Source organism: Marmota marmota, unplaced genomic scaffold (genome assembly GCF_001458135.2).
Source record: "Marmota marmota marmota unplaced genomic scaffold, marMar, whole genome shotgun sequence".
In the NCBI taxonomy this organism is placed as follows: Eukaryota; Metazoa; Chordata; class Mammalia; order Rodentia; family Sciuridae; genus Marmota; species Marmota marmota.
Genome location: NW_025999927.1, coordinates 5,024,648 through 5,040,887, shown reverse-complemented (window position 1 = coordinate 5,040,887; position 16,240 = coordinate 5,024,648). Strand labels below are relative to the sequence as shown.

Genomic DNA, 16,240 nt, shown 5'->3' with positions numbered 1-16,240 from the left:
GAAAGTTATACTCCACATACATATGATATGTCAAATACACTCTACTGTCATGTGTAACTAAAAATAAAAAAAAAATTTTAAACTAAGCTTTGAACCAGGACAACGGTGATGATGATGTTGATGAGCTTATTAATGACAGCCATCACTTCCCATGACATAAAGCCAAATTTTAACCTAGTTTTACAAGGTCTTCGCTGGTAAAGGGGCTCATCTTTAGGAACTCACTCAGCCTTAAAGTTCCGCAATGTCCTTAAGACAACAGTGAAAAAGCCTAATGCACCTCCTTTCGGTGGTTTCTTATCCTTTTTTCCTTTAGTCTAACATTCCTTGCTAAATTTGCTTTAAGTTTCTGCCGGGTCTTTGGTTATTTGATTTCTTTTTGAAATTACCTAAGTTACACAAAAGTTTTTCAAGACTAGAATCAAAATATGTGCATTATACAAAAGAGAAACAGTTCAAAAAACTTTGACAGGTTATTAATATCATTTCTGTTCATTAATAATAACAAATGATCCTGAAGTGATTATAAAAACTCCAAATTAAAACTGAGTTGAAATTATCAAAACAGAAAGGTTAGGGTCATCTAAGAAAATACACAATTATCAATTTAGTTGACTGTGCAAATAATTTAGAACACTATTCTAAGGATCTTCAATAAAACAGGTAATAAACCAGTCTAATTTCAGTCTATCAAATGAGATGAAGTACTAATCTACTTATACTAACCCTGTCATCAGAAAAATTAAATTCTGGGGAAAATACAACAATATAATTATTTCTTCAGAAGAAAACAATGAACCTCTGGAATTTTTTTTTTAATCTGAGGAAATGACTATTTATGGGCTTACAGATTGTGTTGTGAGAAGTCACACAGTCATTAATTGTGAAGTTATATTTTGTTTGCTTTTTATTGAAGTGGTTACCATCACTCTGTGGACTTTAAGTCTTAATTATGAAATTTCAGGATGACTGTCTAAATAGTTACTCCGCACTATTAAACTGGTCACTCTGAACTCGCAAGAACTGCTGAAGGGACTTTAGTAGAAGGAATTGGGATCATTTACTGGAGCTTTGGCATAGGAGATATTCAAGTGAAAATCATCTAATGCTTTGAACACCCATAAACACAATACGGCATGAACCAAAAATATTTTACATGGTCAAGCTAACAGAAAATGAGCCTGAAAGAAGAGAAATGAAGTCAAGATCAAGCAAGTCATGACCTCACTGAAACTCTGCACTAGCTGCCTGTCTCTAGAATAGTGGTCCTGACCACATATCAGCTTCTCAGTGTTATCTTCTTTTGAGCTGACCTGCTCGGAGAAACCATGGAGTGGAGCTGCATGGATCTTCCCAGGGATAGCTACAATGAAATTTGAAAAATAAATTTAAAAGACTTTCAGAATCTATTGAAAGGCACCCAAGAGGGACCAAAAGCAGGGACAAACTAGAGAGTTAACAGCACCTAGCCTGACAAATAAGTGGCTGCCTTTAACTCCAGCATGCCCTGCCCAATTCTTCTGCCATTCAGTCAGAAGGAAGCTGTTGTCCTTGCTTGACATGTCAAGGGACACCTCAGGACTCACAAGCAGCCAGAAAGTTAGACTAAGTCCTCAACCAAAGAGGCATCCAAAAAAAATCTTCTTATAAAGTTCATGCAAATTCTTGCTGAGCACTAAATGATGCATGCTCAGGCGGCGTCCAGGACAGCGACAGCAGATGGAAAGAACTGAGCAGAAATATGAGCAACTGCTTTGACAGAGAGAAACTGGAGTTTCAGCCCAACAAGGTTAAAGACTTGCAAAGCTAGAAGAACCACTCAGAAAAATACATAAATACATTTCAGAGTCCCTACAATACATCATTTCTAATATCCAATACACTGTCAAAAATAAGTAGAGGTTAAAAAACAGAAGAACAAAAGAAAGAAAACATGTATTACAACACACACACACAGCACTAGAAATCAATGCCCCCTGTACCTTACAATTAGCAAAGGCTTCAAATCAACTTTTGTGAATATGAAATATGTTCAAGGGCATAAAGGAAAATATACGCAAAATGAATAAGCACTTAAGTGATCTCTGCCAGAAAACACAAGTTATATGAAAAAAAGAAGAAATGATACAGCAAAATTGACATACAAAACTTAGTTAGAGCAATATGACCTCAGACTGGAATTGTATGACAAAACATCAATTAAATGGAAACTAGACAAATAGAAATTTTCCAATATGACTAAATTGCAACTAAAAGCGCTCTAGCTTAAGTACTGTGACACTAAATGGTAACATCCCTCAAAAGACTTTGTGAAATTTAATTCCCATCCCTTCTATGATCATTCAAGGAAATGCCAAGATTCTCCCTGTTATCTTGGCATTTGTTACACCTATACATTTTTGCCTGTAAACATAATGTAACAATCATGAGGACCCTGAAAACATTCAAAGATAAAGCAGTTCTTTTCAACAGAGCCTAAAATTATTGCAAAGGCTGTTGTTTCTCCTGAGAGATTTCTTTGGATAGATGTTTCCTCTGGATTCACATATTCTCATGAATACTGTACCTCTACTCTCAGGGCAATGTTGGTAATTCACTAAAATTGCTACATATGCTCAGGACCAGTTCAGTGCCGGTAAATGCCAGGTTCTCAGTGAAGACCTAGTGAACATATTCTTTCCGATTTCCCACAGAAAATGTGCTAACAAACTGCTCCCAAGATGAGCACTCTTGAATTCCTGGAAAATCTAATTCTCAAATGAACATCAAAAAGGTTCCAGAAGTAAAAGAGATTGGCCTGAAAAATACCAAGTGAGATTTTGGCCTTTGTATACTAAACTGACTTATTATGAAGCCAAAGCTATTTATGGACAATAAAACTAGGCTCATCAGGAAACTAAAATTCTTAAGTTTATATTCTAAGTACCCACATCAAGCTTAAAGAATTTTTCTAGTATTAGCTGAAATCACCCTTAAATCTACCCAGATTATTCCATAAGGTGTTAGATAAGAAAAATATCTAATGTACTTAGATGATGGAGTTTGGTTTATTGTTTGTTTTTGAAACATGTTTCCTTAACAAATAACGTTTAAATTCAGAAAAAAATTAAAAGGCCAAAAATATTTTTTTTCATTTTCTCATTTTTCATGACACTGTAGCACATAGTAGTTGTTCGTTGTGAAATGAGTCTAAACATTTAGGAAGATCATAGAGATCACTGGGACTGACCAGCTCAGCCAGGCTGCACCCCGCCCAGGCAGAAATGCCGTAGTAAGTACATCTTGATCCCTGGGATTCTGAAATCTCAGAAACATTCTCCTGGGTAGGCTTGTGGAAACAAGAGATTTAGCTGGCTGGGAAGGTCTGGGAGGGGTTCCACAATGGCAAGGACATAGGCCAGGGGAGCAGCCTGGAACCTTATACATGCCCTGCCCTGGGTGTGGGCGGGACCAGTGAGGTGCTGAACATCACTACTGTGAGTACTCATGGCAAAGATGAAGGAATCCTTCAGATGCACCTCAGATCCTACTCAGCTGACTTTGAGGCAATGACTTTATCCTGGGTGGGTGACAATTAAAAAGTGAGACCTATAAAAAGGGTTAGTCTGAGCAGGAGACTAAAGACATCTAGGGCCCAGGGCCACTCTGCTCTTGATCTTCCTTCCCGACAGCAGAAGGTTACAGCAAGATCACACTCAGGTTTACTACCATTAAAAACCTGTAACTGGACTTCTGTATTTTCTGGAAAACCATAAATACTATTATTTACTATTATTTTATCAATATCTCTTCTGAAAAAGTTAGTGAACATTTCTTTAGAATTTAATTATAATAAAAAGTTCATTTCATTGACAATTTTGTTTAGCTACTATGATAAGAAAAAAACAAAAATTAATGTATTTTTAGTTATATAATCACTGGATCACTGAAGAATTCTAATGACAAGTAAGCAGGTTATCTTCTCTATCAGTTGTCATTATTGTTAAGACTTTAATTTCTTACCAAAGATGGCTCAGCTTTATTACTCAAGTTCAAAGTTTAGATCTTCCTCAGAGTTTATCTAAGCTTCAGTTTCCTCAAATGCATGATGAAAATGAAAAAGCATCTGGGCAAGGCACAGTGGTGCACATCTGTAATCATAACATCTTAGGAGGTTGAGGCAGGAGGATTCTAAGTTAAAAGCCAGCCTCAGCAACTTAGGGAGTCCCTCAGCAACTTAGTAAGACCCTGTCACAAATGTGGCTTAGTGGTTAAGCACTGAATTCAGTCCCTGGCACCAAAAAATAAAAAAATAAAAACAAAGCATCTCCACACTCCACTGGTGTATGCTAGGATTAAATGAGATAATGCATAAAGAGTGCTTAACACATAGTTTAGCACATAATTGTTAAGCCTAATTTTCATTGTGTTAGAGTGTATGTTTTAAACATCTTACACATTTTCTGAACCAAGAAAAAAAATCCACAATAAAAATAACATGCTAGGAATTACATCCTAAAAATGTTCTTATCTATTTTTGCTGTTTGCTATATAATCCTTGTGATCCTATTGGCAGTCAGTCTCCTTGGAGGTTGTTATTTCAACATTTCAATGGCAGAAGACTTCCATTCATGGTGTACCAGGGAGGGTAGACTGGAGGAAACCCTCTGCAGAAGAATATTCCACTGACATTTCAAGCTTAAAAAAAAACCTACATCTTGGGGTTTGATACATATGTGATTCACAAGATCCACGGTATGATTAAAACGAACATTTGAAGACATTTTAGAGTGCTGGTTAAAAGTCCTAGAAGAAGTGGAAAACATGCTTCAGAAAATACACATTTAAGAAATCACATTCTTCTTTATGTAGAATTTTAGGAGAGATTGTAATGTAGGTTACATTATTACTATTTCCTATAGATTCACTTTCTTCTGAACAGATATGATTGTCAGCAATGGTTGGTTTGTCAAATCCAGAATTGGAGATTAGGTACTGAATGTTTATATCAGTGTCAAAGATGTCCCAGAGACAATCAAGGGTAATGGTCCTCTCACTCGCAGCATGGGCTCTTAAAGAGATTCTCACCCACAAATGTTAAATCAGAATGGTATTCATGGTCTGTAAAATTGTAGGGACATACTTTCAAGGAAGACTCAAATATCAAACACACAGAAAGTCAATGAAGGTGCAGGGTTTCACCCGAGTTAATTTTCATTTCAGAATTTCCAAAGTTGTACCCTGAGCCCAGGACAAAAGCTGCTATTTTCAACTATGAAAAGTTTATCCTTTCATCAATAATGAAAACTTGATTTGCAATACAGAAATTACAGACATCAGGTAATTTGTAAACTTAAATATTCCTGGGTCTAAGATACCAAAAGAAAGAGTCTTTGCCTTCAAGAAGTGAGTCCTCATTCTTTCCACTGGAAATAGACAAGCAATATGAACAGATGGGGCTCCCAGAGAAAGAAAGCATCAGATATACTTGAGTGAACCCAACGTTAAAGAACAGGAGCCAGGACTGCATGTGACCACTGTTAACAAATGGATGGTTAAACTGTCTAAAGCAACAGTTTTTTCCTGAAATGTTGACAGTGTGAAAACTTTACTTTTATTCTGTTTCAGTTGGCTTTAAGTTCAATGTTTCTTTATTATAAAAGATAAAGCAGAAAATACTTTTCAGCATGAATGAACTTTAATTGCAATTGGCTTCCTTCCAACTAAAATAATCAACACCATTAATTACTTCTTACTTTTTCATAAATGTCTATGTATGTGAGTATATTTTTACACTTTAATTTCTGCACCATTTGTTTTTTCCTGGGATACCCATTCATATTTTTACTTATTTTAATAAAGAAAACTAATCTATCAAAATGTGGTATGTTAACACCAGCACATGTTCCAAGACTCCGCAATAAAATTTTAACTCTTTGCTAATATCAATATTTTCTGCCAATCAAAATTAGGTAAAGTATTACACAAGAATCAAACACAAACTGATTTTTCCTCTAAGCTATCACATACAGAATTATGGAAAATAAAGATACAAGAGAAGATGACACCACTCTACTTTAGACTAACAAATGGGAATCTGAATCACTGACTCTAAACGACAGTCCTGGGAACCAGGAATAATTGTGAGCAAAGGTCATTTTTAAAATTCATGTGTCACAAAAACCAGAGGTTGGCCTGGTTGGATGGATGCTAACCTAGGTTAGAGCTTAAGACCTAACTCAAGCAGAATTCAGAACTTGGAAGCCAACATGGAAAGACCCTCCTGCCCTTCTTGTTCCCGGGAGAGACAGAGAAACAGAAAGAGAAAGACGGGGAGGATACAGCGTGGAGTCTCTCTGTAGCACTGTCACTCATGGAAAAATAAGGAACTTCTTTCTACTCCCAGCTGAACATATTTATGTCCAGTTTGAGAATAAATTCTGATAAGTTCATACACCTATAATGTGCTTCACACATTGCTCTTGATTTTATTTTTGTCTATATGTTATGATTAGAAGCTCATTTGAAATTGAGGATGTGAGGAATATATGCACAAGATGCATGTATATTTAACATATATAAAATGCCTGAGGTCATTTGAGGTGTACTCTAAACTGTTATGTCACATCCTAGAAGAGCATCCAAGGCTGGTGCCCTGGGGGACTCGGCCGGAGGCACAGGAAGGTCATCTGCTTACAGAAGTCATGTGAGTCCTCATACTAAAGGAAGCCAATTTCTAAAATACATCTCCTGTGGAATGTTTCACTCACTGGAACATAAACATGATAACATGCTTTTAAAACAGTAGGTTTAATGGCAAAAGAGATCGACTCAGCCACAGTATACAGGATTGGAGGCAACCGAGTTGTATCTTTCCAAATTGACAAAACCTGATCTCTACCTATTGATGAGTTTGCACAGAAGCAACAACTCTCTTACCCTGCTGCTTGGCATGAATCCTGTATGCATTTAGAATAGTACCCGGCTGTGTGCCTTAACTATTACAGATACCACAGTGAAAGTGCCACACCCTTACCCTGCCCTATGGGAGCTCCCAGGATCAAGGGTCCTGAGCATCTTCACACTGTTCGACTAAACAGCTCAACTTCCAAAAAAGGGAATAGTCAACACTATAAGGAAGTATTTAGAGATAAAAATATTCTCTTTACAAGAAAAAATAAGCTAAATACTCAAGTATTAGGAGATGGCTCAACCGATTATCAGAAATCTTTGTAATGGAATGTTAAATTATGGTCAAAATTCTACTAAAAAATGAATGTAGTGGTACATCATATTTTATTAAATAAAAATCAGACCCAACACAGTATGTAATTGACCCTACTTAGCATTAACACACAAATATGCCGTGAGTTGCAATGCTCACACAGAGGTGTACCTGAATGGTGGACTGTAAATTATTTAAAATTTCCCCTTTCCACATCATTGTATCATCTTTTAAACTTTTCTATAATGTCTATGTTAAATATAGAATATAAAACAATTTTTTAAAGAAATAATAAGTTACTGTCTCTACCTCAAGAAAAAAAATTATCACCTAATCTGCTAGTGATCCTAAAAATAAAATTTTACTGTAATTTTTGCAGTAAAACATCTTCCTCAATTTCACCTCCACCCTCTATGCTCAACCTGTCGACATGTGCAGTCACCTTCACCAACTGAGGACAGCCTACACGGCAAATTCCTATGACCGGCATGTGCCAAGGTGTCAGGAATGCAGGGCCAGGCAGGAAATAAGCCTGGGAACACTAAGAGCATACTTAAAGACACACACAGATCTTGGTCTCAGTTCTCACCACGAGCGATGACTTGGCCCCATGTCAGCTTCCAGAATCAGAGTCCCTGAGTGGAAACCACAGAGGGACCTGGACAGTACAGAGAATTAGAACACAAACTCTAAAACTGACAGAGCATTAGGAGAGAGAGTCAGGAGAAGAATGTGTCAAACATGATTGCTTTGGGCAAAATATATCAAGAACTACCAAATATTCACAGTTCTTGAGTCAGTATTTGCATTTCTAGGAAACCATCCTAAAGAAATTAAAAGCGTGCCCAAAATTTATGTCCCAGAAAGTCAGGGCAATTGGTGACATTTCTCTAATTGATTTTGACATTATAAAAGATACATATCCATCATGATGGGGAAAAAAGGGCTTACTTTTTTGAAATTAAACAAAAAAAGTCTCCCTATTCTCAAATTCTCATGCAGTGTCCCTTTTGATCCATCTCAAGTATTTGAAGTTAAGAGATGGTACCTCTCCCCACAGCTGTTGTGTAACTACATACCAACATGTGGAAGGATTTATTTTATATTAAAGTAAGATTTGAAATACCCACATTACATTACAGCTTGCTTTCACTCCACAGTATTTTCATGAATAACTTTCCGGATCAATATATTCTGATAGCTAATACCAGCTAATGTTATAACATACTTTTTGTTAAACATTTGAGTCTTTTCTAGTTTGGGGTTATGACAAAGAATGATACAATTAATTTGTCCATGCATTTCTACCTACATGTTTTACTTTATTTCTATAAGATAAAACCCATTTCTCATTTTAAAAAAAAATGGACTACTGATCAAAGGCTATCTATAGTAAGAAGAGTTTGAAATATGTTAATATACTCTGCTCTTTTGTATTTGTGTTGCATTTACAGAGCCTAGCTGCTGTTATTCCAGAAGTATCTGTTTTCATCAGGGAAGATTCAGATTGTACCAGAAAAAAAATGAAGGAAGTAAGATAAACTCAGTGTTCAGCTTTTTACAGCAAAAGTAGGAACTGGAGGTCATAGTCAGATGGTATCTTCAGGCAGCAGCTCAGAGTCCACGGAGAGGTGTGGTGGCACTTCAGCTGTGTGATGCCTTGAGAGGACAAGGATATACCTCTGAGTTCCCATGGCAGTCCTTCCATCCCAGGATGAATGAGTGTTCCAGCCAGCCTAGGAGTCCAGGCTGGGAGCTATGGACTGGTTGTCTGCTCCAACCCTGCTGGGTGCTTGGGGGCAGAGTTAACTTGTGTTCACCAACTCCTCTAGGAACTGGGTATTTTCTTTCTGGACTGAGGTGCTATCTAAATACACTAGCAAATCCCCATCACTCTTACTTAGGTTAGCCCCCAGGTGTAAGGTTTTCATAGCAATGTCACCTGCACTTTCCTAATACAAACACAAGGGGCAACTTGGCCCCGCACTCTGGGCTACCTCCAGGTCCACTGAAGCACCCCCTGGAGAGCCCTTCAATGGGCCCACAGGGCAAACACAAATGCACATCCCCTCTGCCACTAACCACTGGACTCTACCAGTTTCACCCTGGAGAATAAAGACCTATACTGGCCATCTTCCCTGGAGACTTCCAGCAAACTCACAATGAGAGGCATCTTCTGGCACCCGATGACTCCAGAGCAGGAGTAGTAAGAGAAAGGCATAAAGGAAGAGTAAGTAGGCCCCCATCTTTTCAGTTACTTCTGGTCTCCCCACAACTTACCAGGCTTTTAGTGTTACTTCTGAGAGTTAAAATATATGTGCCAAAACATGTAAAACTATAAATTATTATACAACTGTAGAAACAAGCTAAATGTACAATAAAGGATAATAAATAAATTATAGAGCATACCTATATATTTAAAAGAGTATGAGACCATCAAAATTACAAAATAGAAAAATACCAATTATACACTGTCAAGTGAAGAAAGCAGAATATGAAACTACAAGTGTTTTATAAATGCACATTATTCACAGTAAAAAATCACTATTTCACATAATTAGTATGAATTTTTCTGTACTTTCTAATATCAACTTGCATTGCTTTTAAAATTAGAACAGATGAAATACTATTAAAGAACTAAAATGTATGTTAAATTTAAGCAATCATAAATGACCAAATCCTTGTTATAATTATAAACATGATGTTTTCAAGTTTAATATTAGTATAAAATACATCATGAAGTTTCATGAAAAGATTTTTCCTAATCAGCAAAATTAATATTGTCTGCACTCACAGAAGATCTTTGTGCCATTAGATTTATGTAGGAAGAAAATGGTCAGTGGTCGTTGCAAGCCATCCATGGGCTGCATGTATGAGCTATGCGCATTTGAGCATACGAGGGGAATGGTCTGGTGTTGCATGCTGATTGGGCTGTGAAACACAAATGTGCCTTTCCTCTCACTCTGCCACCTGTGATCCACACAGCACCCGAGATGGGTATGACTTGCCAAGGTGTCAATCAACCTGCTGACCACAAGATATCATCAAGCAAGACTCCACCTTCGATACCCTATTCCCTGCCTTATTTGGTGAAGAACATTCCATCGAATCTCCTTTGTGTGTGTCCCCCTTATAAAATAAAAAGAATCTGGGTGCACTCTCTCTTTCCAGCACTGCCCAGCATGGAGCTGTCCCTTGGGGTCACTGAGCAGTCCCATTCTCTCAGAAACTCGTGTTTGTGTGCTACGTGGTTTCTTCACTGTTTTCTTAGTTAACTGATACAGCCAGCTCCTTTGAACCCAGCTCATCATGCCAGCCCAGCCAGCTAGTGACAAGTGGCATCTCCAAACACATGTTTCGTGGAAAACCCCCAAACTTCAATAAATATTTGGATTTATGCTATTGACTCCATGCCATGAAAAGATACAATTATAAGATCAATAAAATGGAATTAATTCAACATGGAAAAACTTGTAATTCCCTAAGCAGGAAGGAGTCATTTATTTATTTTTACAAAATACTTAGACAATGATTACCTAACATGCAGATTTCTAGAAAGAGGGGAAATGTGAATATAAAATCTAATCCAAAATATCAGAAAAAAACATTCCAGTCCTTGGATAGACTCCTACTAATCCAAACTTTGACCTTACTACTAATACTTTATACAGAGGACTTTAATCTTTTCCTCATCTAATATCTCTACTAAAGTAGATGCAACATGAATTCAGGCAGAACTCAAAATACGGGGGAGGGGATGGAATCCTTAAAGAGTTTTCTAGTAGTGCAACTCTTAAGAAGTAAATTTAAAAGGCAGGTGGGGGTGCTGAACATCATTCTGAACGTGCCTATGCCCAGATGGGCATGAACTAACCTCGGAAGTACAAAGGCAAATCTTTACCTGTAACAGGAGCATAAGGTTTTGTCTGAGAGAAGCTAGCCAGCAGTTCAATACCAATCCTATCAATGTGTCAAATTCTACTACTTTCATTACAGATGTAAACACACAATTACCATAAAATGATTCAAAGGAGCTCAAAAGAAAGATCTGCATTAAAAAGTAGAGGAGTAAATGTACATTGGAAAAAAATTCTGTTTTGCTTCATCTTCATAATGCTATGCAATGTGACAAGGTTTGTGATAACTGTCACTGCAGATGCCCAGGAAACCAGAAAGGAGCCTGACAGGTGTGTGGTATGCAAGTAACCAAGAGCTATATACCAAGAGAAACTTCTGGGTAAGTTTTATCAGTTCAGAAGAATGGAAGGAAGAGAAAAAGGGAATTTAGAAACACATGTAAAACCTGTCCACATTCTTTCTTTTTGTGTTTCTAACATTAAAGGAAATATAAGATTTACAGGGAGACAAAACCTTTTCTTTCTTACCTTGGAAGACCGAAAGGTAAATGCAGTCGATTTTACATCTGCCTTTTCTTTGTCCATGAGTAGAAGGCTTTTGTCTTCCATGAGACTTAAGTATTTTCCTGTCGTGACGTGGCGTAGTCGGAACGGCTGGCCCCATCTTATGTGACTCCCACTCCACCTAAGAGAGCAATCAGAACTTGGTCCAACAGCATGGCAGAAACAGCAATTAATAGTGTGGTTCATACTATATGCACATATGAATGTGTATGTGTATAATTAAACTGCCATCTTTATAACACACAAGGCAAAAAAAGATACATCTACCAATTTAAAAGACCCTTTCCCTAAATTTTCTGAATTGTAAAGTTTTATAAAAACTATGAATTTATTCCATTTGCTAAAGTCTGTCTCTTCTTTTTCCACCAGATGAAAAAAATGTATGCCCAACAAAAATTTTACCTTTAAACTTTAATACTTAGATGGATTTGATCAACTGTATATTTATACTCAAAGAAACAATATTATCCGTTATTAATAATTAATAATACTAAAAACAAAAACTTTTTAAAGTTATAAACTAATAGAAAATACATAAATGTATGTACACATTTTGTTTCAAATGAGTATCATACGGTGAGAAGGAAAAGTCTTCAAGTCATAAAAATGTACTACCTTGGAGGGTAAAAGAAAGAAAATCATATATTTTTTATTAAATTTTGTTAAATTAGATATAATCTAGTGGATGCTGATCCATAAAGCGGGGTCAGGGGGGCAAGGGAAGAATGGAGGAACTCTGGATTGAGCAGAGAGGAGGAGAGGGAGGGAGGGAGATGATGATGAAATGAGACAGACATTACCACCCAATGTATAGGTATGTTTGCATGAATGGTATGACTCTACATCATGTACAACTAGAAAAATGAAAAGTTGTGCTCAAGTATTTTTTTAAACTGTATCAATTTTTTAAATTTTTTTTAGTTGTAGATGGACACAACACCTTTATTTTTTATTTTATTTTTATGTGGTGCTGAGGATTGAATCCAGTGCCTCACACATGCTAGGCAAGTGCTCTACCACTGAGCTACAACCCCAGCACCCCAGTCAAGTATTTTTAAATAAATTAAAGTATGCATCAAATCACAATAGCATTATCAACGGGATGCTTTGAAAGGAGTGGTGGTACCATTTTAAAATGTCACTCCTTTAGTCCACTAGAAGTTATCTTCCATAAACCTATATAAACCAGACATGAAAAAATTCTTGTCCACCTCCCAATGTTCAAAAGATGCACAAATTTTTACAAAATTATCCTATGGGATATCTGAACAAAACCAACTGAAGACAAGTCAGCTATTTTAATCATCATTACATAAGCTTTAATCTCACAGAAAAAAAAAAAATCTGGAGGACAACAGTGTCTCACACCCATGGGGACTGTAATCCTAAGTCAGTGATTTCTTGATATTGTAATATATCTTGAAAACTTGACTGTTTTCCAGACAGAGGACTGAGCTTTCCAATTATTAAAAAATTCTGATATTTTAATTCTATTTAAGATAGCTTAAAACTATACCTTTATCATCAATATTGCATTTATATAAAAGAACTTAGAGGCAATCTTCAGAGAGCCTTTGAACTCATGAGAACTGTGTATGTCTTTATAGATCTTATCATTATGATGAATATTTGTGACTTTTATTACAATCCATATTTCTTGCTCAGCATGAGCTCTCTGTAAGACAGCGATCACCACATATGCCTTGTGTTCTGCCGTTCATGCCGTTTCTTGAGCCAGCTGTACATGAGCCTTGACAAGGTTAAACCCAGAGTCCTTCAGACCTGATGCTGTGAAAGGCTCATAGACAGCTTGTCCTGCCTCCAAGCCTTACATCACTCTGTCCTCACAGCACATCCTGCCAGAAATGCAGTGTCCTGGATGAGGTGATGCTACCAAGCAGATGAGGCTAACAACAAGCAGATGGTACACAAGCAAGATAGGCAAAGCAGGTAGAGGGAAAGAGGACAGGCTCTCCACCACTGTTTCCTTTGCTGGTTCACTGGTGCTGCCAACATGACCACTTCACAGAGGTCAAGAGCACTGGGTGGACTGTACCATTGGAGCCAGGCCTGGATTGTGACCTCTACTTACGCAACTCTTAGCGTCTCTAGTCTCCAAAGGGACCGTGCGTGAACAGAGACAGCACCACCTTCATAGTGAACAGTTCTGTTGAAACAAAAAAGACCAATTTTGACTCTTGACACGTTTCATTCTTGGGGCTCTGTTTTTCAAGTGAATTAAAAGAGCAACGCAAATGGGATAACCTGAGAGTTAACAGCCATACTTTCTGACAGAAGACAATACAGCTGGAAATAAAAATAACTAAAATAATAAACACTGGCTTAAACATATTCTCCGTCATTTTCTCCCTCTGATCTCATTTATTCTTCTTTCCTTCCATCCCCTAAAGAATAGATACACCTAACTATTCTACTGTAGTACCATGAAAGTACCTACTGGCTTAGGTGTAGTTTAATATATTATTATTTAAATACATACCCTATAATCATGTGGAGTTCTAAATTATATTTTAAGTATTTAAACCATTTCAAAGAAATGTAAGAGCACTAATTCTTGATATTTTAATATTGCAATTTACAACAAATCTACTATTTATAGTAAAACATAAATATCAACAAGAGAGTTATGAAAAAGGAACTTCTTTGGATTATATTACATGCCCCAAATTCTAAAACTCTTATGATTGCCACATATGATGCTAAGGTGTATATATTATTCAAATTGATCTCTGCACCAACCCTTTGAGACTATTTAATTCATGAAGTGTGAAGTTTTTAATTCTTCAAATATTTCAATGAAGTCAATGTGAGGTACATTTAAATAGGTGGGCTCTATGGCACAAAAGCTGCTGTTAACGTAGAAAATGAAATGAGAAGATTATAAGAGCCATTACCTAATGGAAAGATTAATACATTTGATAAAATAATAATTTAAATGAATTAATGAGTGTTAGCTACAGGCAGGTGGGGCGTGGCTAGAGGAAGTGGGTCACCAGGGACAAGTCTTTGGGATTTTATATTTTTTCCTGGCTCCTCTCATCTTTCTCTGCCTCCTGGATACCATAAGGTAAACAGTCTTCCTCCACCTGCCCTCCTGCCATGACCCCCAATCACATGTCCATCCCCCAATCACATGTCCATCCCACAAAGCAAAATTCATTTGGTGCATCTTTAAGAGTCCCAATAATCAACAATTCTAGCACTGACCAAAAGTTCAAGTCCAAAGTGTCCTCTGAGATTCAAGTCAAACTGTTGGCTGTAAGACACTGTAGAGATCAAAAGCAACTTATACACATCCAACATTGAATGGCACAGAGTAAATATATCCATTCCAAAAGGCAGAAATAGAGGCATTAAAAAAAGGATGAAATCAAAGCAAGGCCAAAATCCAACTAAGCCAACACACCCTGTAGCTTCACACCTGGCATTTGGAGCACATGGCAGTGACATAAGCTCTCCAAAGGGCTTGGGCAGCCCTGCCCCTAGGGACTTGCTGGTTACAGCCTACACAGCCCCCGGCTTAGCTGGCTCTATCCAGAGCCAGCAGCTTTCCTCAGCAGATGTTCCACATCACTGGCTTCTCATGGGTCCTGAGTGCAGCCTTGGCTTCCTTACAACTTCACAAATAGCCTCTCAGGTCTGCCAGGAGTGGTTCCAACCCTGCTCCGCTGTGTCGGACTTCCGAGGCCCCCCTTTCAACTCCCAGTGGAAGCCCCTATAACCCCTTAACTCCAGTATCCTACACCACTATGGAACCACATGGATGACACCAGGTCTGTGGGCAGCTCCACAAGTAGCCAAGCCCCTTGGACCATGGCTGCAAGGACTTCTCAGAGCTTGGGAAGCTGACCATGGTGAAAGGAATGCCAGGGAAACCGTTTTCTAGGCACCCCAGTCTGAGCAGGGTGTTCCCAAGGTCTCTTCACCAAGTTCACTTGTGCACCCTGGAGCCTGCCATAGTGTGGTCTTGAGATTTATGAGATGCCCTCAAGGCATCTGAACCAAGTATTTAGCTTCTCTTCAGTGGCAGCAACCTGTTGGTTTATTTGGTTCCCTATTTAGTCTCTTCAGGCAACTATTTCTTCAGTTTCATTATTTATTCTTTAATAAGGAAATATAGGCTAAAATTTTTCATTTGGCATATGAGTCACAGCTTTTCTGTGGAGTGCTGTCTTCATTACATTTTAGACAGGGCATAACTTCTGACGCATGAATTGTCTAGAAGAGCTTCTTAATTTTTTTTCATCTTTTCACTATTTGCTTACAAACTTTATGGTTTATGATCAACAAATATAATGAGCAAGAATCTTCTCTTTTCAAAAAAAAACTCCATAAAGTGTTCTTTATGGTTGTCATGTTCAAGACCTTTACTAAAGTTCAGACTTGTTTTTAAAATATGTATACATAAAATATGATATAACATTATTTTATACGAGAGCTCTAGATTTCTCAACCATGGCCATATATATATATATGATCACCTGGACAACTTTTAAAACCACTGTGCCAATTCCTTACCAACTAAACAGATCTTTTAAAAGATGAGAACCTTTTAAAACTCTCCTGCTGGCGTAATGGAAAGAGAAGGCCTGAA

General features: G+C 37.4%; 1 protein-coding gene across 1 annotated transcript in view; it reads right to left on the bottom strand.

Moving 5' to 3' along the window:
• Ryr2 (ryanodine receptor 2) overlaps positions 1-16,240 on the bottom strand; it is a 437,587-nt gene that overhangs the window by 306,693 nt on the left and 114,654 nt on the right. The window contains exons 12-13 of the mRNA XM_048800411.1: positions 13,718-13,792; positions 11,590-11,746 (exon numbers count right to left, since the gene is read on the bottom strand). Coding sequence (XP_048656368.1) covers positions 11,590-11,746; positions 13,718-13,792 — 232 coding nt within the window. The remainder of the gene's footprint in view (positions 1-11,589; positions 11,747-13,717; positions 13,793-16,240) is intronic.